This window comes from Hirundo rustica, chromosome 3 (assembly GCF_015227805.2).
Source record: "Hirundo rustica isolate bHirRus1 chromosome 3, bHirRus1.pri.v3, whole genome shotgun sequence".
NCBI classification, from domain to species: domain Eukaryota; kingdom Metazoa; phylum Chordata; class Aves; order Passeriformes; family Hirundinidae; genus Hirundo; species Hirundo rustica.
Window position 1 is genome coordinate 43,569,014 of NC_053452.1, and position 25,527 is coordinate 43,594,540.

A 25,527-nucleotide genomic window follows, 5' to 3' on the forward strand; every position below is an offset into this window, starting at 1 on the left:
CTCAACATGACGCTCTTTCTCTCACTGAGATGGAACTTCTTATGCTTTCAGTTATAGCCCCCGCTCCTCGCCGTCTCACAGGGCACCACTGAAAGGCGCCCAGCACCATCCTCTTGGCACCCGCTTTCGAGATATTTATACGCATTACCGAGATCCCCTCTGTCTTCTGGGGCGCCATTTCGGCAGGCCCGGGCCCCCTGCTGCCCCTTCCCCGGGCCGGGCGGCGGCAGAGGGCGCTGGCCGGGGCGGCCGGGAGGAGGCCGACAGCCGCAGCCTTATCAGCGCTCCGCAGGCCGGGCCGGGCCCGCGCGGCCGCGGCTTCCCGGCCGCCGGCCCATGGGCGGCGGCGGCGGCTCGGAGGCGCCTCCTCCTCCTCCTCCCGCCGCAGACCCGCGCGGCGGGGACCGGCGACGGCAGCAGCAGCTGGGCTGCCGCGCCGGCCGCATGGCGGGCTACGCGCCGCGCCTGCCCTGGCTGCTGCCGCTGCTGCGCCGGGCGGCGCCGCCCCCCTGGGCTCGGGCGGCCGCCGGGCTCCGCGCTCCGCCGCGCCCGCCCGGCAGGTGCGGGACGCGGCTCCCGCCGCCGCTGCCGCCGGGCTCCCCGTCCTACGCGTCCTACCGCTGCCGCCTCCTCCCCGCGGCGGCGGCGGCGGCGGCGGGCGGCGCCCCGCGCTCACTGAGCACCGCGGCGGGCGCGGAGCCGCCGCGGGGAGCTGCGGGCGCTCCGCCGCGCTTCGAGGCTCGGAGGCTGCTGGCCCTGGCGCACCCCGAGCGCTGGAGACTGACAGGTACCGGGGCCGCCCCGGGGCTTTGCCGGAGCGGGAGGGGGCGGCGGGCGCCCCGCCCGGAGGGGCCGCCGGGGCCGGGGTGCGCGGCCGGGGTGCGTCCCCGCAGCGGCCGCCGCCGGGGCGAAGGAGAAGGTCGCGTTTCCCTGGAGAACCGGCCCTGCTGGCAGCATCCCAGCGCAACGCTGGGAATCTTGAAGCGAGCCTTCCATACGTGTGAAAAGCTAAACACACATACATTCTCCCCCCTCTTCACACTTTCCCGTCTCTTAATCTGTTGGTTTTTGAAGGGAAGGCAAAAGTTTCGGAAGTTAACAGAACTCGGTTCCGTTTTTTTAAATGCTCCTGGGCGTGTTCAGAGCAGACTTCACAATCTGCCTGCAATAAATTTGGGCCCAAGTCTACATGACATTAAGTAAAAAGGGGAACCTGATGAGGTTTTGTTTTTGTTTTGGTTTGGGGTTTTTTAAGTAAATTGGAATTCCCTCCCTTAATATTTTTTTTGCTTAAAACTTTTGTAAGATGTTTTGAAAATTGTTTGTTTTCTAGTGGCTGTGTGGTGAAACAAAAGCACCGTGTTCGTATAAATTACACCCTTAACACTGATATTTTCAATAGAGTATAAACGAACTTTTCTTGACATTGTTTCTCATGGGTTAGTATGATAATAGCTGTTGGTAAGAAAACAATATCAAATTATTATGTCCTTTGGGTTTTGTAAGGCCACTTTAGTAGAAGGCAGCATGTGCACTGTCTCATGAGTGAGAGGCCTGTAGTCCTCTGTAAAAATTTAGGTACTTCCCATATAATGTATAAATGGTGTTTGAGAGGAGAGGTGAGATAGTTAGACATAAAGAGGTGGTTTGCGGAATACAAAACACTTTGCGCAAGATTTTATGCACAGTGGGTATTTACAGAGTTTCATTACATGTTGGTATTATATAGCCAACATGATTTGGATCCAAATGAATGTTTATAGATTTTAGACTACCTGCTGGTTTTACAATGAAGTTTTCAAAGTCTGTGGTTTTCCCATTTAAATTTAATCAAGTAAATAAATCAGCTATTTTAAGGCCGGCTTTTAGGACCCAAGGCTTCCAAATAACTGAAATTTAATTTAGTTCGCTTTACTGGGCACTCGCTGCCAGCTTGTTTATCACAGGCAGGGTATGGTATGTTTGTTTCTAATTATATTTTGAAATAGAGCAAAGTATCCTTAATCTGTGCAGTCTGGTGATGGTTTAAGTAATCAGCTATCACAATTACTAAAAACCAGCTACATGCAGTTTTGTCTTTTAAGATAACAAAATGGCCTGAATTAAAGTTTAGAAAAACCCTAACACATCAACTTGATGATATCAAGTCATGACAATAGAAAAAATACGAACATGTAATAACTGCTTTTCAATGTCTAGTTGGTCTTCATTCTGGGAAAGAAGTGAATTTGTGTAAGATTCTTCTTTATTGACACCCTGCTTAGGGGAAAAGTTGTAACTAGGTGGCGTGATGGAAAAGCTAACAGGGGGAATGCTTCTGGTCATTATAGAGCGCAGGGATAATAAATATGGGTAAAATGCATTGTAGGTGGTTGTAGGGAAATTGCATCTACCCATTGTATCTAAAATATGTTAAAATATGTTGCATATTCTTCCTGTTACAGCTTTGTACTGAGAAACTAGTCCTTAAAAACCTAGTGTGTCTGGGTTCGCTCCATTCAAAAAAAAGAGGAAGGTTAATGGTTTCACTATATGAAACAATGAACCAAGGGGTAAAACATTTAATTTCCTTTTCAAGTCTGTATAACCATTAAGCAAATGATGTGAGGTCTCTTCAGAGGTCTACAGGTGCTGTTTAGTTCTGCAGGAAGGTTGAGTTCTTTCAGATTTTTTGTATTTTATAGAACTGGTCGCTGGTAACATGGGGGTATAGCAGTACCAATGTGGAGTGCTGTGTACCTTTTCTGGCATTCCACGTGGCACACGAGTCGTGATGGTCTTGTCTGCTCCTTGCAGATGTGAGTTGAAATTCACAGTCACAGAAGGTGAATTGGTGCCATAAGGACAGTGGGAGCAGAGGATGATTTATGAGGAAGTTGAGCATGACTAGCTTCACCCATCTTGGTGTGCTGGGGAAGTGGTGTCAGCTGATGAGGTGCAGGTGCAGAGGTGAAGGTGACCTGCTCCCCTTGTGGTTGGCACCAGAGGAGAAGGTCCCATCCTGCTCTCTGCAAGGCCTCTTCGCCATCCAGTGGCTCAGGAAGAAGTGGTGTGCTCTGGCCTAGACTTCCCGTGTAAACTCCCTCTTGCAGGAGGAGCTTCTGACCCTCTGGAGGCTCCTGGGAATGAAAATAAATGTATCAAATGTCATACTGTCAAAAAAAAAAAAAAGTATCAATGTAATATATTCCGAGTTACTTCTACAGCGGGTAGAGCTATGAGTATATTTTAAATGGGACATGTGTGTTAAATTTTGTTGTTTGTAATTAAGTGGTAAAAAGAAGCCCAAATACTATGGTGGGAATTTACTCTGTTAGTGACCATAGTTTTGTGTAGTGATTAGGAGTTTGTAAATCCCATAATACCTCCCAGGTTTAACAAAGAGAAGTAGTTGCAGGAATTCTTTGGCCGATCTGGTGTAGTCAGGTAAGCTAAACCTGCATCTTCAGTTAAATTCAGTTCCTGGGAAAGAGGACAGGGCCATAGTTGGAATTATTAAATCCTGCTCTGTGTGTGTGAGACCACAAAAATGCCTTTTCAAAGTGATCCCTTTTACATCCTTGTTTCTCCCCGTGAGAATCTGTTGCATTTTATCCAAACCACACTCGAAGGAAACAATAGTGGTATTGAATTGTAAGCACAAGGAACTCTGAAATTTTTAATCCCATAGCAAAATGTGCTGTTTCCCTCTATAAAACTTTCTGTGCACTGAGTAAGAAAGTGCACAGAAAGTTTTGTATTGTACACAGGTCTTCTAAGGAAGACCTGTATACAATACAAATACATGTACATACAATACAATACATGTTATTTCACAAGTTTTATTTGGTAATTTTTGGCAAGTTTGTAACGGCTGCTTTCCTGTGGATTAAAATTTCAATTAAGTCAGGAGAGCACTGCCTTATTCATTATCGGATTTTATTTTACTTTAAAATTACACCAGTGATGCACTTTGATATTTTTTTTGGAAGGCAATTCTTGTGGTTTTAAAATCATAATTCCTATATGTGTATATATGTAGAGGTAACTTACTGAGTGTTTTCTCATGTGCAGTGCGCCAATAAAATATAGGCTAGGTGCTTTTTGTTGTTTCTCCTGCTAGTGTTTCTTCTGATTTTGTCAATGTTTGGTATGAAACACACAAAAGGTCCAAGCCGTCTTGTAGCTTTATCATAGAAAGTTGGTTTTTCTCTGCCTAATTGGTGATGGTTGTTTATTTTAAAGTGGTGTTGAACTGTTAGCGAAACTACTTAAGTAAAATATTGCAGAAACCATAGCTGCTTATCACTGTGATCAGTTAGGTGCTTAGACCTCAATTTCCTTGGGGAATGTTCTTGGTGCATTATTTGTGTGAACTGTGGAGATAGGAGTCATAGCTAGGTTGGTCTGACATAAAGACTGTCTTTATACAAGGTAAATGTGAACAAGTTAAATGCTTTACTGTTAAACACACACTAAAAGAAGAAGTGGTACTCTCTCCTCTAAACCTAGAGTTATCCTGTTACTTTCTAGGATTTTGTGAATTGTAATTTTTTTCTGAGCACAGTAACACAGTTGTTCTTAACAGTGTAAGGAGGGTGGTTCTAAAAGGTTCTTGCATAATAATAGATGTGCAGATGTCATGTATGAATTTAACACAGAAAGGAAATCACACCACTCATACCTAACGTAGAACTATACAGAACATCATTAAGTGCTCACAGTGTACTCTGGAAGATTTTTATCTTGTAGTATTTGCTGAGCTGACTCTTTACAGGGTTGATACCTTTGCAGGGTTGATACCCAAAAATATTATGGACCAGGGTCCACCAAAAGAAAATTAACTTTGACCAAAAAATATAAAATTTACCAGTGCATCTTTCTCCCATTAAAGAACAACTGAAGAGCCCGACCTTCCTGAACGCACATGATAAGGTGGTAGGTTTTATTCATCACTCCAAATGTCCTTGTGGAAAGCCAGTCAGTGTTAAGCTTAAAAATTCCCCACATATTACTGCACAGATAACTGGTAATAGACAGATATTCATTGTTACTGGTAGAAGGATATTTCTCACAAATCCAAAGCTTGCTTCTGACCTGCCAGCCCCCCAAATTTAAATGAAACCAGTACAATACCTAAAAGATTTCAGGAGGTAACATTCATAGCTTATGGAATAGTAAAAACTAGCTACTGTGACCTGTTGCTGGGTTACTGTGCACTGCCAGATCTCATCAATACCTCTTTTTTCCTCCTTTCATCCCTGATGGTGATCTTAATTCACCTGAGGTAAAATCCTTATGTATTTGTCTTCAAAACAGCCCCACCAAACAGGCTTGCAAGTATTTTGTCTTCATACATTTCCACATACTATACTGGGTGAGAAGGATATTTGGTAGGAGGCAGCAAAATTAGAAATATTCACTGTCTTGGTGTTATTTTTGTGTGTAGAAAATTAATTTATGACTCTTTCGAGTCACTTCGTCTACATTGTGAAGAGAGGGTTCTGAAAGCTCTGCCTAGTTATTGCTAGCAAACATTGTGGTTTATCAGCTGGCAGCCTTGTCCTCGAAGGAAGTTGCAGGTTTGCTGTCAAGAAGCAAACCCATGTCAGCCTTAATACAGAGTGTGTTGATCTTAATAGTAATAAAGATATCACTTTGTGCAGCAATATGGATTTCTGTGCAAGCAGACAACAAAATGTTTGCCTAACGTTTCCGAGAGGGTTGCTCAGCTGCTGCTGCAGCCAGCTTTCCTTGTCGTTGCTTCTGTTGCTACTTTGAAGTCCTGGTTTTGTAAGTTCCACTGATCTGCCTCATATTTTCTTTATTGTCATCTCATAGCCTACAAAAAAAAATTACTTTAAAAAATGAAAGGAAGCTTTGTTTGATGTAATTTTCTGGGTAAGAGAGTAAGCCATGTGAAACTAATACTATAGAGTTTAGTCTGACCTTTTTTTTCTATCAGCAACAACCTTCAGTGTTACTGGAGTGTCTTCATATCTCGTTGCTGAACACATCGAACTCCTCCCTTAGCCAGTTATCACCATGACAGCTCCTTTGAAGGAGGCAGTGCAATGAGTGTTTGCTGGTTCCTATTTCTTCAAAAAGTCAACATTTTAAAAGAAACAAAAAAGAGCAGCTGCTTGACAACTGTGCTATTTTCTAGTTGGTCTGCTGGTTTAATTAACATGAGAGTTTCATTCAGGGAACCTTATTTTGCATGTGATTTGTGATTAAATTAATAAATACATGTAAGATACTTAGTTCAGTAGTTTTCAGTTTGCTTTAGGTACTGGTATTTGCTCTTCATTCAATTAAGGCTGTTGGAAGTTATTACAGTGAAACCCGTGCTGTTTGAATGAAGAGGAGCTGAAGATAAATTCAAGCCACTAGACAGAAACATAAGGGGGGGTTGGCTATATAGTCCTCTTCCTTCTGTGAATATTTATATCTGCAGTTCATATGTGCTGTTCCATCCATAACTTAGAAATTGTCTGGACTAATGGAGACTGAGCTGCCATGCAGTAATGTGCTTATAATCACTGCTTTTGTCCATCTCCAGGTGCCTTGGAGACCAACCAGATTTTTCTGACAGGAAATAACCTGGGGTTTGTTGTGTTTTTCCCTGCTGCTTCACAGCTTGAATACACCAGTGCTGCCAGCCTGTTAATAAGGTCATCCACTAATTTTTAGCTAATAAGCAATATCCTTACAAGATGTGCCTATGGCATAGAGCAGTGATTTTGCACCAGAAAGTGTTTCACTTTCTCCTCTTGTTTCTTATAGTTTCTATAGCTTCAAGTTAAAGATCCAAATCCTGTATCTTTCACGCGCTTGCTGGCCTGACTGTAACGCAAGGGAAAGATTGCAAACAAATCTTGACTAAGAAGCACAAGGGCTGCAGCTGTGAATTTTTTGTACTCTGAATTCTTCCTTATAAATACACAGCTGTATTTACACTTCAAGTTAAAACTGAAACAAAGTTTTCCAAGAGGCATCAAACCATCTGTGTCAGGTGTTAGACATACTGCTTACAGCAGTGTGCAGTAGGGAGGCTGGCTGCTGTCTTTGTCACAGAAGTGATACAAGAAGCTCAGTAGAATGGAACTAAACTTCAGGACTTTCAGCACTGTGTATTTTTGTCTTCAAGGGCATTATTTGCTAGTAGTTTCGCAGCAATCCTATGAATGGTTGCTTTAAGTGTATGGTTGGTTCTTGGAAAATAATGCTATATAAAGGTCATTGTTTGTTGTGGTTCAGTGGTTTTCATATCAAGTTTGTTCAGTTTTCAATTAAGATGTGGTTTTCTCTAGCTCTCAGCCTTCCAAGCTTGGCTTGCCTTTTTAGAATTAAACTGTGTTCTTGGCTCAAGGAATTTCTTTGCAGGTTTAAGTTCAAAAGGCTAAGTTTTGGTCCAGTGTGATTTTCATACTTTGTGATACACCTTCAAAAAGCTACTTCAAACAGGCTGTTCCATGGGTGGTCCTGCAACTGGAATTCAAGAGCTCTGCTCATCAGCAAATTGTACTTCTAATTAAGACTTACACTATTTTTCTTTTAGTCCAACAATAGTAAAGAGTAAAACAAAATGAATGTTTATAAAATTTATCAGTTAAGAAGAAATCAAATTTACGGGTTTTTTTGGTTTCTGGTTTGTTTGGGTTGTTTTTTGTTTTTTTCCAATAAACCTGCATGGCTAAATGGTTCTCAGATCAGATCTTTACTACAGTCCATTGTTATCTCAAAAACAGACAGCTAGAAGCTTCCATAGAGTGACAAGCATGAATAATAAAATCCAAACCAAACAGGAGCTGAAGGATTGTATGTGAGAATTTGGAAACTGTCAATCCTCTTGAAAGGTGACACCTGTGAGAAGTTAACCTTTTTGATTGGTGCTGTTGAAGATCAGACAAGAGAAGCGATTCCAGGACTGTGATTGTATATAGAGGCTTTTCAGAGTCTTAAAAACGTGCCTTGCCTAAGTTAATTTATACAGTGGCTTAAAATACCCCATCCAGAATGGGGTCTAAAAGAGTGCTGATTATTTCAATTGGCACTTGGAAGCTTAATAGAAGTTTCAAGTGAAAAATTATTTGATTTGTACTATTAATGATCTTGTAAGTTCAGAATAACTTTCCTCTTTCTTGTTGATTTGCAGCTGCTGTTGGCTTTCTCGCCGTTTCCAGTGTCATTACCATGTCAGCCCCTTTCTTTATGGGGAAAGTTATTGACATTATTTACACAAATCCCAGTGAGGATTTCACTGACAGCCTAACCAGCCTGTGTGCCTTGCTGAGCGGAATCTTTTTATGTGGTGGTGCTGCTAATGCTACTCGTGTCTACCTCATGCAGACTGCAGGTAAAAACAAGCAAAAGTGGTACTGACAGTCATCTTGTTTTTCGTGGAGTCAGGATATCTAATGATCTTAAACAAATTCTTGGCAGTGGCCAAGAGATGATTTTGGAATCGGTAGCTATTTTTAACCAGAGCAAAGGTAAACTAATAGTGCAAAGAACTGTGCTGGAATGATTGCTCATTTTCATTTGCTGTTAGGTGAGATCTTAAAGATCCCATCTAACACATCTTACCAGACTCTCTTCCCTGTAATGTGCCTTGTTCAGTGCTGTGCAATCCTGTGATTTTTACATTGTTGGTGTCTGTGTAAAGTCTCTTATGTTATGCTTGACTGACTTATGTTTTTGACAGGACAAAGAATTGTGAAACGTTTGAGAGCAACCATGTTCTCCTCTATTGTGAAGCAAGAAACGGCTTTCTTTGACAAGACCAGAACAGGAGAGCTGATAAACCGCTTATCTTCAGATACAGCCCTTTTGGGCCGCTCAGTGACTGAAAACCTTTCAGATGGGCTCAGGGCAGGAGCACAAGCATCTGTGGGGGTTGGAATGATGGTATGGTGGTCTCTTGACACTTGCTTGACACTTCTTGTAGTTTCACGTTTGTTTCAGTTCTATTAGGTGTGTGTGAGTCGGTCCAGGAGCAATCGTGTGCTCTTGGGTACAAGTGTATTTCATTGGTTAGCTACAACAGATGCAGAGATTATTGCAATAGGTGATGTGCCTGTAGCCAGCCACTTGATGTTTACTTACAAGCAGAATTTGGAGGATGATGGATTGACATTAACTACTGTTGCTACCCAAAGTTATCAAGCAAAATGTAGTAGGCAAATCGCTGAATTCCATTCTTACTGAGGATACTAAAACCAGTAATAACATTCCCATGGTTGTAGGTAAAATATGGTGTGAAGGAACTGACAGAAAATCATTAAAATTGGTTGATTCTGGTTAAAACCTAGGTGAGCAGAGGCAGTACTGCATGTCTAATTAATACTGAGGATTTTTACAAGCATTGGTCTTTCTGCTTTAGTCTGTCAGTAAAGAATATGTTTATGTAGGAACCTTGTTAATGAAGGCTTCAGTTCAGGGCATCTGTTAATTTTTTTTGTGGGGGGGTGGGGGGGAGGTTTTTTTTGTTGTTTGTTTGTTTGTGGGTTTTTTTGTTTGGGTTTTTTTTGGGTTTTTTGTGGCATTAATTTTTTTATGCTTATGCATTGGTTGTAATTATTGTAAATGAAGGTGTAGTAATTTCTGCTGCGTACCTGGAGTTAAAAACAGACAGCAAATAGTCTCCTCATAAAAATAAGCATTCAATATTGTCATTATTAGAAACTGTTAAGAGTTTCCTCTACGAAGCTTTAAAGCTTTACTATTTTGTCACTCATAAAAATTGCTGATAAGAATGGCTTTCTGTACTCTCTTACAAAGGGAGTCTAAGGTTTTATCTTACCATAGATAAAATGAGATAACTTTATAAAATGCATTCTGCTCCAAAATACTGCCAGGAGATGCTTGTAAGAGGTGGATTATAAAAGCTTGCCAAGAAAAGAAGATATTACTATGAAATAATTATAAAGCCTGTCAATTATGTTGATTTTGAATATTTTGGAGATTTTTGTTTTCAATACAGAAAGCAAGTTGAAATTAAAGCACATTAGATGTAATGTCGGTAAATCTTATGAAGATAACATCTTTAGGTGCTTTGATGGTGATCATTATAAGCGATAAGTTTTGCAGCAATCAATTAAATACCCTGTTCCACCCATCTGTGGGTGCTAGGAAGTACTGGTGACTCCATCTGTTTGTTCCTCAGTTACCCAGAAATACTGTATGATATTTCTCTACTCAGAGTTTCTGTATTACACCACCTATTTAATAGTTGTGAAAGCACTTTAGAAACTGTGTAATAGCTTATGTCTTTCAGCATCCCCAAGAGATTTCCTGGTAGACCTGTTTACTAGCAGGGTAAGATGCTTGACTAAGACCACACAGTGAACCAGCAAGAAAGCTAGAAATTAAATCCAGATGGCTTTGTTTATAGTCCTTTGTTCTAACCTCCCAAATGCTGTGGAAGAATGGATATTTTGCCTGGAAGAAAATTAAAACATGAGAAATGAAAACATGGTAGCACTAAATCCCTACTAGAAAAGTAGCGAGAGGAGTTGCATTTCAGTACTCCAGGGATTATTTTTAATCTGAATGCTAAACTCTGACAATACCTTTTTCTTCTAGTTTTTTGTTTCCCCTAGCCTTGCTGCATTTGTTCTGAGCGTTGTGCCACCCTTGGCTGTCCTGGCTGTGATTTATGGCAGATACTTGCGAAAGCTTACTAAAATGACTCAAGATTCTCTTGCAGAAGCAACACAGGTAATCTTTCTAGTTAACTTTAAAGTTGCTCTAATGTATTTAGGTTAATATCTCTAAAGTTACAGATCTTCTGAAAACAATTGTACTGTTAGTTCTGACCCTGTAGTTTTGCACCTGAGTAGTATGAAAGGTAAATGTCAGTAACACTTACAGATCTCAAAACCAACCATGCTTCCTTTGTCCATAACAATATAATATTAGGCCTTGAGAATCTGGAAATGTAAGAAATGGCAAGGAGCTTAGGCTTCAGCTTTGTGAGAGCATAAAAAAATCAGCCTATGAAGTCCTGTGTAAGTTGGTACTGTATAGAGGAGGCTTACCAGATGACATACCAGAAAGATGGTCTCTTTAACACTCAGGGGAAACTCAACATTCTCCAGCAATGATTTAACCGATTCAGAGGAGAAGAAGGAAACGAAAGACTGCAACGCTTCATCCTCTGCTCCTCTTCCCACAAACAGGGTGAATAACCATAACCATGACCCATACATACTAGGGAAAGATCTCAGCACCTTTATAAACTTCCTACAAATGATTATGATTAAACCAAGGCCAATAGCTACTCTAATCCGTGTCCCTCTGCTGTAAAAACTGCGTATTAGTGACAATATTGGGGCTATCTCTGGATATGCAAATAAACCTAAGGACCACAAAGGTATTAAGACCTCAAAGAAGCCTAAGGATCCAAAACACAGCAAGGCCCCCATCCCAAGAGACATGAGGTCAAACAGCATAATTACTGACTGCTAAATATTAATCAGTACAGGGTTTTTCCACTCTCTCGAGCCCCACGTTGGGCGCCAATAAGTTTGTGGTGGTTTCAGGCAGATTTTGGGAGAAACCCTCCCACAGGGCCCCCCTCCCCTCCTCCAACTGGTTCGGGAAAAAAGATTTCCTCAGAGAGAAGTGGAAAAAACCTGTTTATTAAACAGGCAAAGCACTCCCAGCACAATACCCGATGACAAGAGCTTCGTGCCGCTTACGGAGGGATAACAAACTTAAAGAAAGTCTCCTCGAGGGTCGTCACTGTGCTCCACCGCTCCGTCTCTGCTGACGCTGGGAGAAAAGGAGATGTGCAGGGCTGGTCTTGGTGGGGTGGGTCCCCTGTGGAGGCCCCCGGTGCTTCCCCAGGTCCTTAGTCCGGAGAGGTTGGAACAGTTCCGAGGAGAGGACAAAAAAAGCAAAAAGGAAGGAAAAAAGGACAAAAAAAGAAAAAGAAAAAAAAAAAAAGCAAAAAGCTTCAGCTATTCTACAGCGTCTAACTATGCTAGCACTAAACTAACTAACTGCCGGGGCAAAAAAACAACAGAGCTTCTTTTGTCTTGCCGTGTTCCAGCTCCCCCGCTTCAAGGTCACTCCGATGAGCAGGGTTTTCCTGGGGAAAAACAAACCGCGCTTGCCCTCCCCCCTGCACCCAACAGACGATTGGGGATACACAGTCACCCCATGACACTGGGTCTGAAAACCACTTTTCTTGGATTATGGTTTTGAGCTTGAAGCTATCGGGAGCATTCTAGATAAATGCTTCCTTTGCTAGCAAGTCTGTCTCTGAAATGTGTCCCTGATGCTTGACCTTACTGTCAGTTCTTAAATGTTTATGAGGTCTGTTTCTTAAACATTTTCCTCAAAGGCTTAGGGTGGGGAAACATTATTATAAAGCATAGAAGTATAATTAGAAAAGCTCTAGTTAAAATAGTCACAGTTGTCAGCTGTTATGAACTTGGGATGTCCTTTGTAGAACTGTGCAAAAGGAAGATTAGCCTTCTTCTCTTTGTGTTCCTCAGACTGTGTTGGTGGGAAGCTCGTGCCTTTGTAAACTAGGTGTGAGATTTCATATGAACAAGCAATTTTTGTGTTCCATTCAAATTTTCAGGTTGAATGGGAGATGGAAGAAGGAGAATTATATTTTTGTATCGTACTTTTACTTGCAAAAGGGGAACTTGTTTTTTCTAAGACCATCACAATGTCCATTAACAAGTTAGTGTAATTGGTTACAACTGAGGTATTTTAGAATTAATACTTTGCTGTTTAGAAGTTAAAGTACTGAGTTGAAATGAAACATTAGTAGTTGGGCTAAATTAATCCCCAGCATTGCTTTGATCAAATGAGTGGAATTGTTTTAGGAAACAATTGCAGGCTTTTTTGCATGGCTTAGTAAGGAACAGAATATTCTTTATTTTTTCCCTTCCCACGTTGTTATTGCATATTGTGAATAGTAACTTCCCTATGGGTGTTGTTCACACTGAATTTTTTAACCCTACTTTTATATTTTTCTGTCTCTCCTAGCACTTAAGACAATCTTGAGGGTTTTTTTAAAACTGCCTGGGCATGCCATTTGCTTTTAACTTAATAGAATTTGAAAAAAGAGGATTGGGGTGGAGAGAGCAAGGCATGAGAAATTTTCCAGTGCTATCCAAAGTTATGTAGATTAGTGAAGTGATATTGGTTTGACTTTCAGATGTTCTGTAATGTGAGCATTTCAAATTGTGTGTCTCAGTGGATCTGTTTTGTGCTTTGCTTCAATGCAGTTAGCTGAAGAGCGTATCGGAAACATCAGAACAGTTCGAGCTTTTGGGCAAGAGGTGGCTGAAATGGAGAAGTATACAAATAAAGTTGATTATGTGCTACAGCTGGCTAAAAAAGAGGCACTAGCTCGGGCAGGCTTCTTTGGGGCAGTAAGTATATTTAATGAAAGTAAGCCAACCATGTTATGCAAAGTGTCAATTACTTTAAAACTCCCAATGATACTTAAAAATCTGCAAGTAAATGATTGAGAATAAATTGAACCTACAGAAAACTGTGGGAAGACTGGACTTAAATCAGTCTAAATTGCTGTGAAACTGCATCTCAAGATAAAATGGTATGATAAAGTCACTTTAAGCCTCTATTTCTGTACCACGCCCCATAGCTGGGGACTGCTTATCTGAGTCTACACCTTCTATTCAAGGAATTAAACTAGTGGAAACCTTCCCCTACCCTGAGCAGTTAGAGGTTTGGCTCCCCAGTGAGAGGAGCATCAATGCATAGGAAGGTGGGGAGTGCACAGGTAGGGGAGGGAGGCTTGGATTTTTCCATAACTGTTTGTCTAACTGAATTCTAAAACTGGAACATAACTGCAGACTATCAATTCTTCCTTGGTGATGATGGTTGAGAATAATGTTTAGTGTTCCTCTCCACCTTGGGGAAAAAAAGAAAGCCAAAAAAGAGTTGCTTGCTTTTTGAACACTTGTTGGATAGCACAGTGCCACTGGATGTCTGTCTGGCTGTTGGCTGGCTCTATGTGTTAGAATTGTTGAATTTACCTCAGTCCTCCAAAAGCCTAGATACCTATGGTGTGAGAGTTCTTTTCATTACAAGGAAAGTTCTGAAACAACATTTTAGAGGATGAATTTCAAGATGGATGTGACATAATCTGCCTTTTCCTTTTTCCTTAGACGGGCCTTTCTGGGAACTTAATTGTCCTCTCAGTGTTATACAAAGGAGGATTACTAATGGGCAGTGCCTACATGACAGTTGGTGAACTCTCATCTTTCCTAATGTATGCTTTCTGGGTTGGCGTAAGCATTGGAGGTATGGAATGGGAAATTAGATTTTCTTCCCTTCAAAGCATTACAGTCACTATAGGGGCGGGAGGGAAGAAGCTCTTAAAAAATCTGACTTTCTTAAAAAGTCTTCCAAATGAACTTCTCAAGAAATCATAATCACTTTTTTTCTGAAGAGTTAATGAAACTAATAATCTGTAACCTAATTATGTGCCTTCTTTTCCCCCAAAAGAAAGGTCCGTTTTTTTCAATGTGTGCACGTGACAGTATATATTACTTTAATTTTCTTCAGGTGTGAATTAAGATACTTGCTGTATTGTGTAAAGCAGTAAAATATGTGGGTCTATGTTAAGCATACTCTATTTAGAAAGGCATGTAACATTTAGCTGTAATTCAGTATAGAGTGTCCTCAACTGGAAGAGTAAACAAAGTGCCAGCAGAATACCGCACTCGGTACTAACCTTCTGGTTTTCCACACTGACTCCTCCTGGAAGCCCGCACTCTGTAATCTACTGGCCCAGCAACAAGCTGTTCATCTTTTTGACAGAACTGTCTTCATGGTTGCATACAGGCAAAAATGAAGATAAGTTGCTCAGAAGCTGTACAACTTACTGGAAGCATTCTTCTTTAAAATGGATCTGTTACTTCTGATAGACTAGGAGGGTGATGCAGCTTGCCTATATTTTCATTTTTAAGATGAGGCCTGATATCACAGGGAGCACAAAGTTGTACTTGAGGGCAGAATTTAACAAACCTGCTTCCTTGTATGTCAAAATTCCAGTGGCACCCATTCCAACTACTAGCCCCCTTTCTTCTCTGTTTAAATCATTGAAGTTTGGTCAATGGAGAGCTATTTGGCACTTTGAAAACACAGGACAAGCTAATATTAAATAAATTAAGATTAGAAGCACTGCTAAAAATATAATTGAATTAACTTTTATTTGCTATAAAGACGTATTTTTAAATTCTAGTTCAGATTATTGTAGAATGTAGTTCTGCACAGAGCTCATTCTCATGGGGACTCTGAAACAGAGGTGTCTTGCCACAAGTGGCCTGCCTTCCTACATGCCCACAGGGAATATAAATCTTCACGTGCTAAGTCTGCTCTATGTATGTCATCAATACATATAGGAGGCAATGCAACAACTGTGAAGTTCACTGCATAATCTGTGACTTTGCCCCTCCTTGTTGTAAGTTTGCCATCTTTTCTTCCAAACACAGAACACGGGTTATGAAAAATAAAAACATTTTCTGATTTTTATTTGCTTCCATATTATATAATGTTTTTTTTAGGAATAGTTGTGAATTTGCCAACCTCAGTGTTTGAGTTTGAAGTTGCTCTGTGAGGCTTATCCCTTCCCCTGCCATGCCCTGCTCTAGGATGTGATGCTTTGGCTCTTTTTTCCAAGCAGACAGCTTCTCACTATGGCTAGTGTTGCAAACTTTCAGACAGTCCTCAGCAGCAGCATGATGAAACACCCTGCTTACACTTTACACTGCAAAAATAAAACAGTGAATCCATTATATAAATATTTAGATATACATATTTCTATATGCACCTTGGTTTTTCTGCCCTCCTGAAATAACTCGTAACACTGGAAGCACTTTACAGTGTAAGTCTGTTTAGTCTGTTGGAATTCAAAGATCATGAAATCCGTTTCTTTCTTTCTTTTGAAAGGTGTACAAAAATTTAAGAAATTGGACATTTTGTATCTATGTACTACTCCATTTTTAGTCCTATGCTGGTTTCTGTGTTTATGTCAGATGGAAAGCCCTTCAGCCAAGCTACCGTCAGGATGATTCACACAGCTGCAAAGAGCTGGGCCCAGTACTGTGTGCAGGCCTTGTCCTTAGCTTCTGCTTTCTCCAGTAGTGTTTGAAGTATTCTGGCGTGGGAGACACATTTCTTTCCATTGCCCACTGTCCACACACCTTCTCAAGCATCACTTCAGCCTTAGGTTTTGTTCCCTGTCTCGGCTGTGGCTGACTCAGTCAGGCTCCCCTGTATTACTGTAAACATGTCTGACAAAGAGCATTCAGAATGCTCAGTTCTGCTGAAGGATCTGGGAATGTAGCTGGTTGAATGCAAAGCCATTTTCCTAAAGTTGGATGCTCTTCTTCCTCACATGTGAATGAAAAAGGGCATACATAAGCAGAAGTGTATTAACGTTTTCTTCAGAGTGATTTGTTTTACAGATATATTAAGAATGGTGAATAAGGGTTATTGGCAGTGCTTAAATGAGACTAGATAGGATTTAACATGTTTTAACAGTTTGTTGGAATAAAAATCCCCTAAACATCTAATCCTTCAATGCTGCTGCTGAAAAGTATAATGTTAACTTTATCTCTTCTATGTCTTCCATTCAGTCTGGATGCATAATACTGTTCTGCTTTTTGTTTAGGTCTAAGTTCCTTTTATTCTGAGCTAATGAAAGGACTAGGTGCTGGTGGACGTCTTTGGGAACTTATTGAAAGGAAGCCCCAACTTCCATTTAATGGTGGGTTCTTGGTTTGTTACTATTTAAAGGTTGATTTTCTCTTATGGGTCAGTAGTACTTTAGAAGGGTGTGTGTAACACTTAAAGGTAGTACTGATTTACATTCTCTTCAAAGAAACTAGATATAGTCATAATCCTTCTGACTTTACCTAAGTATGAAAGAGATGATGAAAAATTCCTTTAATAAAAAATTTTAGAAGCCAAGAGTTTGGCTTAATTAATTACTTTTGGTTTAATTAATTTTATTTATTTAATTCAGAGTATGATTTTTAAATCCTATTCCTTCCTAATTTGTGTGACTGAGCACATGGTCATTTCTAGCTTTTTGGAAATTTTTGTTGATGTCATCAGTACTTCCTCTTGATTCAGCTTTAGAGTGAAAAAAGTGGAATGAAGAAAAAGGAGAGGAGGGATGAGCTCTGAGATGGCTGTACCTCATATTTCCACTGAAAGGTTTACTGTGCTCTTCTCTAATGGCTGAGAAATGATCAGAGAAGCTTTCAAAACCAGGTGGTTTTCATTAAGAGTATTGCAAGCTTAAACATTTCATACTGATGCAGTGAAAATCAGCTCACAGTAAGACATGTTAGTTTGAATCCTAACTTGCAAACACACAGTTTGAGGCCTTTCAGCAACACTTACTAAACTGAATTTTTGAGTTGTTCTGCCATAGGAATCAGAGACTGAGGCATAACTGGGGAATAAAAGGAAGTGAAGGGTAGGACTGATAGGGGGACTTCTGCTTCCTGGGATAGTGTGGATGTGCAGCTACTGCAGGTGTTGCTTTTGGAGTGATTTGCACCTTTATCCTCGCAGTAATATTACCCACATTTCTTCCTTATTTGGGGAGGCAAGATTTTACTTTTGCAGAACTCTGGTTGTTGCTGGTGACAACAAATAATAATGTCTTTTTTCTTGTGTCTAGAATTCAAACATGAGACAAGTACGTAGCTTTTAGGTATTTTTACAGTGATATATAGAGGAAGGACTTGTGGTAGCAGACTTCCTTCCTATTGCAGTAGATTCAGTGTTTTGGACCATGGATAGACTGCAATAACTGGAACTGAGACTTAAGATAAGTGATTACTTGCTACTGTGGTAATAATAAGGATTATGCTGCTAACACAGGATTTAGCAAATACATTTCTTTTCCCTGGATGAGGCTTACAGGCTATTGTAGAAACATTACAATGTGTATGTCCATGGGTTAAAGTCAAGGAAGGAATGTGGAATTACATGCTCTTGCCTTTTTCATTCCAATGCTACCATTATTGAACTGAAAGCCTGGAGAAGAAATGAAAACCTGGGAAAAAAAGAGCAGAGCTAGTGAAATCTTGATTGCTCCTGATGGGTGTCTTTGTTTCCTATCCACAGTTACTGTTTAACCAGATATTGGCATGTGCTACCATGTGCTGTGGCTGGTTGGGAGCTACTCGTGCACTTCATCTGAAAAGAATTAAGGGTTTGAGCTGTGCTTCTCCAGCACAAATAAACATGACTCGGCTATTGCGCTAGTACTGCCAGTTTTCACAAAGTTGGTGGGAACTTCGTCTTTTGGGAATGCAGCCCCGCTGTCTAATTAATTTGCTTAGCATGGATATGTGTCACTGGGTTTTAACAGGGCTTGGAGAAATTTTCTTTGTTTGTCCTAACTATTTATCAGCTTTTTCTAGTAATGATGTTAAGATACTTGTTCAAGTCAAATGCTGTGTTCCAGAAAGAAGCTGGTTTTATTTAGCTTTGGTAGTTGTTCATTCATGGTGGTTTCGTTCATGGAAAATGTCACAAATTGAAATTTTTATTTCAGTGAACCGTTTCCTAAGAGTTAGGCCTGATTGGTATTTGAATTTATTAAATATGCTTTCCACTGAAAGGAGAAAATAAAACTAAAAATTGTCTGTTAGTGCAACAAACCTAGCAGCAGCTTTATTCCAGTGACAGGAGCTGCTCTTGTTCAGAGGAGGGTGCTTCAGGTGACTTTTGTGGCTCGGTGAAAGGGCAATAAATGATTTGCAATGTTTGTCTTTTTGTGTTCTATGGTAACGGGACTTTGGCCTTCACCAATGCCTTTTTATTTCATTGCTCCTAATTGACAAAGTTTAAATTGCTTATAGTATGTTCACTAATTCAGATAATTCTTTGAGAATTGATTGTTGTTAGTGGTTAGGTATTAGCAAGGTGCAAATTCTCCCTCTTGCTGTAGGTAGCCTACAGGTTCAGTGCTGGTGAGCAACCTGAAATTGCATTCAGGAGTGATTAGTATACCACACTGATTCACTCATGGCTGAAATATAACCACTGTGGTACTGAATTGTGGCTTTCAGATATTCATAGATTGAATGTAGAGATAGATATTTCTATTGAGTGTCTGTAAAACAAGTTCTTAGAAGGGCTGAGCTAATTTTTGTTTCTGTTCACATGTCTGTATTTTATTCTTTGTTATATAGAGGGAATCACATTAAGTAAAGATGTTTTCCGAGGTGCTTTGGAATTCAAAGATGTTGAATTTGCATATCCAACACGTCCAGAAACATCAATTTTCAAAGATTTCAGCCTTTCCATTCCAGCTGGCTCTGTTATGGCTCTCGTTGGCCCAAGTGGTGCAGGGAAATCAACAATTGTATCCCTTCTGCTGCGGCTGTATGATCCTATCTCAGGTATGGTTTGTGTGTTGCTCTCATTTGTAACAATTAGTGCTTTGCATCTCAAATAAACCTTATAAAGAGTTGGGTTCCTGTGCTTGCGATCCATGTTTCTTTCTGGGGTGTATGGTTGCCTTGTGGTGGTGCCTACGTAGCTTTGGATTTCTGAGCCACCAGTACAGTGTGTGATTCCCCAGGGGTTGTCGTCCTCAGCTGTTCTTTCAGACTCTTTTCAGTATGTGTCAAACACACCTGACTTCACTGTTTCCCAATTTAAGGTACTATCACCGTTGATGGCTTTGATATCCGTCAGTTAAATCCACTGTGGTTCAGGACAAAGATTGGAACAGTAAGTCAGGTAAGGAAGGGGGAAAAAAAAAATCCAAGTGGATGAAATAATTTTGTGATCAGCTAGTTTTTCCTCACTTTCCTTCTTTGTAAAAAGACATAACCTTGTTTCTCAGTGAAATCCTTCCATCTCATCATAACTGCTGTTGCACATGCTTTGTTCTAAAAATAAGTATTTAGAGCTAGTTCCAGTATTCGGTAGTCTGTTTTTACACAATCACAGAGATGGAAAGTGTTAGTTTAGAAGAAAGGCGTGCATGTGGAAACTGGAAGGTAAATTGCTGTAAATTGCGTAGGTATGACCAACCTAATGCTTGCTATAATTTGTTGAAGAAAGTTACAAAAATTGTAACACTTAATTACCTTTTGTATTGATGGAAGTCACACAATCATATCTTACACAGCCATTTAAAAAAATGACCTTCTGTGCTCTGAGTAGTTTCCAGGAAAACATAATTCCATTAGGCAAACATGAAAATACAGCGCAGTTGGCACCTACTTTTATAGTGCCACCTTCCTAGCAACCTCCAGACTCTGGAAGCCAATGGTGTCTTAAAAATACACTATTTCATCAATTAAAATGTTCATTCCCTCCTCTCCCCAGATATTCACAGTACAATTAACTTTTAGGCTGATGTTCTGGTTAAAAGCATAAGAGTAACTGAGTATTTGTTGCATTTCAAAACAACTTCTTCATATAATAATGCCACCAAAATCTTTTGTGCAAAAATTATTTTCCTGTTGGCACATTGGCACTTTTCTTTTTGAAAGAATCTATTCCATTTAAATTACCAGTAGGTCAATACTGGTACTCAAAGAACATGACTCTACTTTTTAAACAGAGATCACTTACCTTGTTTCAAACATTTTCCCATTATACCTCACTTGTCCTATCATCACAGTTCTCTGTTGCAAGCTTGAATACAAATTAAATGCTCATAATGCCATAAAATCTGTGAAGAGATGAAGAAAAGAATCATCATTGTTGCAAATCGTTGAATACTTTGGGTTGGAAGGGATCTTTAAATGTCATCTAATCCAATCTCCCTGCACTGAGGAGAGGCATCTTCAACTACATGTGGTTGCTGTAGAGCCCCGTCTTTGAATGAGCCTGACTTAGAATGTTTCCAAGGATGGGGCATCCACCACCTCTCTGGGCAACCTCTTCCAGTGTTTTAATACCTGCATTGTAAAAAAATCTTCCTTATATCTAGTTTAAACTGATGCTCCTGTAGTTTAAAACCATCACCCCTTGTCCTATCACAACAGGCCCTGTTAAAAAGTCTGTTTCCATCTTTCTTAGAGCCCTCCTTTAAGTCCTGAAACACCACAGTCAGGTCTCTCTGGAGCCCTTTCTTCTCCAGGCTGAACAGCCTCATCTCTCTCAGCCTTCCCTCGCAGGACAGGTGTTCCATCCCTTCCATTATGTTGATATGTGGCAAAATACAAAGGGGGGACTTTGATGTTTGAATGTCTAGCTCTTCCTAAACTCTTCCTAAAATATTAGGAATTGAGGGTTATTGTTTTGTCGGTTAAAAAAGCAACTTAATTTTTAATTGGTTTTCTCTGTCCATTTTGGTGTAAGAGGAGGAGGGTTTTTTATTAGTCTTTAATTCAATTAATTCTAGCTTACATATTCTTTGTATGGATATTGTAAGTGGGGTCTTGTAAGTGGGATTTATGTTATCTGACATAATAGAAAACACATGCCTACAATTACAGATCTACCATATTAGTTTTGTGTTTGCACTTGTCAGGAACCAATTCTCTTCTCCTGTTCTATTGCTGAAAATATTGCCTATGGCGCAGAGGATCCTTCCACTGTGACTGCAGAGGAGATTCAGCAAGTTGCTGAAATAGCTAATGCTGCAAATTTTATCAGAGATTTTCCCAAAGGGTTTGACACTATAGTTGGAGAAAAAGGCATTTTGCTTTCAGGTATGTCTTCATGTTGCTTATTTTAAAAATCTTGACGCTATTGAGTGATGTAAAAATTCCATCATTTTTTTGTTAGCACTTTTTTTCTCCAAGCTGTAGCCTGCCGTAAGTATTAAAGGGATCCACCCTTCACCTCCATTCCCCACTAAAGTACATGGGCCTAATTCTGCTCAGCCCAGGCATTCAGTTAAAATTACCTGACATCTATTTTTCTCTTTGAATTTACTGATTCTTTTCCCCCAGGTGGACAGAAGCAACGAATTGCAATTGCTCGAGCTCTGCTCAAGGTAAGCCAGCACCTGAACAACTATTTAACTACTTCTTGGGGGGAGGTAGGAAGGATTAACAAGGAGGAGGTAGGGAGGGAGAGGCAGGAAAACATTTTAAAAAGGGAACACTACCTTTTATGTAAATGAAGTTTGAAAGGGCTGAGTGGCTTAACTAATGACAATTTACTAAATGTCAGTGCTTCTTCCTATCTTTCAGCCATGTTTTTTGATAGTTCTTGCCAAGACTGATGTTAAATCATTGTATAATGGCCCACTTCCCTAGGATGAGGTCAAGGATGAAGGAAGTCATGTGGAAGTACCACGTGAAGAATGTGGTACTATTAAACGCATATATGTTCAGCTCTCTATCATTCATAGGTTAATTTTTCTGGGTTGTAGTTTACTAGTACTTCAGAAGCCTTGTCTTAGCTTAGAGGGGAGGTGGCCTGGGTTTGGGACAAGGTGGTATTTCAGGCATAATCTAGTGTTATGGTTTTCTGCAAAGATTGGTATGGGTCTAGCTTCAGGGCGGGCTCTGTGCTGCACAAATTTGAGGGGGCTTCTGAGGATCAGAACGACACAGTTTGGTTCAGGGACAGCCACTGGGCCTTGCAGGGAGGCAGTTTGGTGCTGATGCTCAGCTGGACGTTTTGGTCCTTGCTGAACACAATTTACATTCATGGTAAGCCACACGGGTGTCTGCAGCGTCCTGACATGCACAGTTCAACTAGATTAATAGGAATTTCATTATACCAGTTCTCTCTTATCACAAAAGCTGAAAAAGCTGATTATATTTCAAGCCATGCATTTTATATGGTTCATGGAATTAAAGACTTTATTTTGTGGAAGTAAAAAGGTTGTAAAAAATAAAAAATGATTAGTTGATATACTGTGATTGCTGGGGGTGCAGTGGAGTCCCATCTGTCCCAGAGAAAGTTTAAAGCCTTTACTCTCAACTTTGTCAAGGATGTTTGGGTTATTTTCTGTAATTCAGTAGTGAATTTTTCTCAGGGATTTGAGTGCTGACAATTTTTTTTTTTTTTTTTTTTTTATAATCTAACTGGGAGAAGTTCTTAAATGCTAGTTCTTAAGTACTACGTGTTTTACCTCTGAGTGAAACACTTCTTGTTGGTAGGGCTTTGTTACTTCAGTTACTAGACAGTTTTATATGGCAGACTGACTGCAAGCAGAGTAGCTGAGCATCTGTGAGAGGGCCACATAAGAATGTTGAACTTCTGACCAGAGTGCTGCCTAGAATGCCTTAAAAATCATCTCCTCGCTTTAGTCTGTATCTTTCAAATGGTTATCCAGGAATAGTATTCTGCTATATTACTTTGGAAAATTTGAAAATGGAGGAGTGTTGTTTCTGTTTTGTCCATTTAGCATTAAGTTTTCTTAGAAGTAAATGCTTTGAATGATGCTCAGTTCTTTTGATGAAGTAGGTACTAATACTTGGAGTTTTAAGCTATATGAGTCCTGTTCTCTATTGATATAAATATTCAGATTTTGTTTAATTATTATTATTATAACCAGTTTTACTTTCTTTTTTTAGAATCCTAAAATTCTTCTGTTAGATGAAGCAACAAGGTAAGAAGAAATAGAAACTTAGAAATTATGTACCTGTAAAACTCAGGTTTGGGAACTGTTCCCTCTTCTTTCTTTCTTTCTCTCCATGTTATTATACGTTATCTAGCCCCTTACTGCTCTCTACTCACAAAAAAGAATGTGCCTTCTAGAATGTGTGACTTGGTTAGGAGACCTGTAATAAAAGCTGAAGAGCAGCAAAGAATAGCTGATACATTGTAATTTTTCATGGAGTTAAATTCATAATATGTAACGTGATTTTGAAACATCTACTTAATGCTTTTTGCATCTTTAGTTTAAACTTAGATCCTAGTGTAAGAGATAGGATTATTCTGCAGTGTAACTGATTTTTTTTTTTCCACTGACTTAATTTGGTGTTATTTCTCCATGCTTATTTCCCTATGAGAATATGTAATCCCTGTTACTTGGATACAAGCACTGAGCGTATTCACAGAACCTTCCTGCAGTTCCAGCAGTTCATCTTCACCACGAATAGAGAGAGTTTGCAGTTTTGGCAAAATAAGCATCATGCATACAAACCCAACCTGTTGTACAATAACAAATATCTTCCTGTCATCTGTTTTTCCCCCCATTTGTTACTAGCGCTTTGGATGCTGAAAATGAGTATCTCGTGCAAGAAGCTCTGGACCGGCTGATGGAAGGGAGGACAGTCCTAATTATTGCTCATCGTCTGTCTACTATTCAAAATGCTGATTTCGTTGCAGTCCTTGGCCAGGGTAAAATTCTTGAATGTGGGAAACATGAGGAACTACTTGCAAATCCAAATGGACTTTTCAGGAAACTAATGCAGAAACAAGCTTTTCTTCAGAATAATGATACTTTTGCATTAGATTTACAGTCCAGAGAAAAGGATATATTAAAAGAAAATGTATGAGACAATGTATGAATAATGGAAACTTACAAAGACTATAACTTATGCTTCAGTTGTGTAAAGTAAATATTATATTTTTCCAAAATGTACAAAATATTCTTCTGAAACTTAAATGTGTTTAAACTTTTTATGGAAAGCTTTTTAATAACTATTGTATCTTTTAAAAATACCTGTCACACTGAGATAATTCCAGTGCATAGATTTTTCTCCATGTGTTACTTTGAGACTGTCTAGAATCTTGTTTGCTGTAATGCACTGTATGGAGATGTGCTCCATTCTCAAGTAAGTTCAGTATTTTAAAAGCAATTAAATGACAATCTTATCATTTTCATATCATTGTCTCTCTCTTTCCAAGGAACTTTTGTGTTTTGTGCTTGTCAGTAGTCTTAAAATGCTGGAATTCAAAAATGCATGATGCTAACACACTGTGAAAGTTATGTCTGACTTCCACTGCACTGTCCTTCCAGTTACCGTTTGTTTCAAAATGTGATTGTGTTCTGAACTTGACTATGATCCCCATCTACAGTTCCTGTAGAGAATTACATATTAAAACATAGAGAGTATGAAAGCATGAGTTGGAGGAAAGTTCTTTAATAAAACAAACAACCCAACAGAAAAAAAAGGCAACCAAACAAAAAACTGACTTTACGTAAGGACAATGGAAGTGTATTACTGTATGAAGTCACATAGGAAAATCTAAAATATGTATGTGTTTTCTTCCCTATTCTATTTTCCCATTTCTTTAGTTTCACTTCCTTTCTAAGATGACATCCAGAAGAACATGCCCTCCCATATACGTTTTTGTCCTTTTTAAAGGCATATGAAAGTTTTGTTTTGTTGATTAAAACTTCAGTGATGGAAATCATGACTTTTGCGTAACTACTTTATTAGAAAAAACTAGTAAACAACCTTCTCAAGGACAACCAGTAACATAGCAGTGAAGTGTTTCCCTCATGTTTTTGATTGAAGAGTCTCTTTCAACAGAGTTTCTGAAGATGCTAAACCCCACAAGGAGACTTTAGAAATTTTCCAGGTCACATTAAAACTCATCCATGCTAGGAAAACTTGTTGCTGGAAGACCTTATTGGCAATAGCTGAAATACCTAGTGCTGGG

At 39.8% G+C, this 25,527-nt stretch overlaps 1 protein-coding gene across 1 annotated transcript; it reads left to right on the plus strand.

The window, feature by feature from the left end:
* Nucleotides 1–444: 444 nt before the first annotated feature.
* On the plus strand, nucleotides 445–25,275 carry ABCB10 (ATP binding cassette subfamily B member 10). Its single transcript, XM_040059211.1, has 13 exons — nucleotides 445–787; nucleotides 8,138–8,338; nucleotides 8,687–8,889; nucleotides 10,567–10,701; nucleotides 13,230–13,376; nucleotides 14,136–14,271; nucleotides 16,646–16,741; nucleotides 19,188–19,397; nucleotides 19,661–19,740; nucleotides 21,488–21,668; nucleotides 21,912–21,955; nucleotides 23,490–23,524; nucleotides 24,125–25,275. Exons 1-13 carry the CDS (start codon nucleotides 445–447, stop codon nucleotides 24,414–24,416), a joined length of 2,103 nt encoding a protein of 700 aa, XP_039915145.1. The 3' UTR covers nucleotides 24,417–25,275.
* Nucleotides 25,276–25,527: the final 252 nt, after the last annotated feature.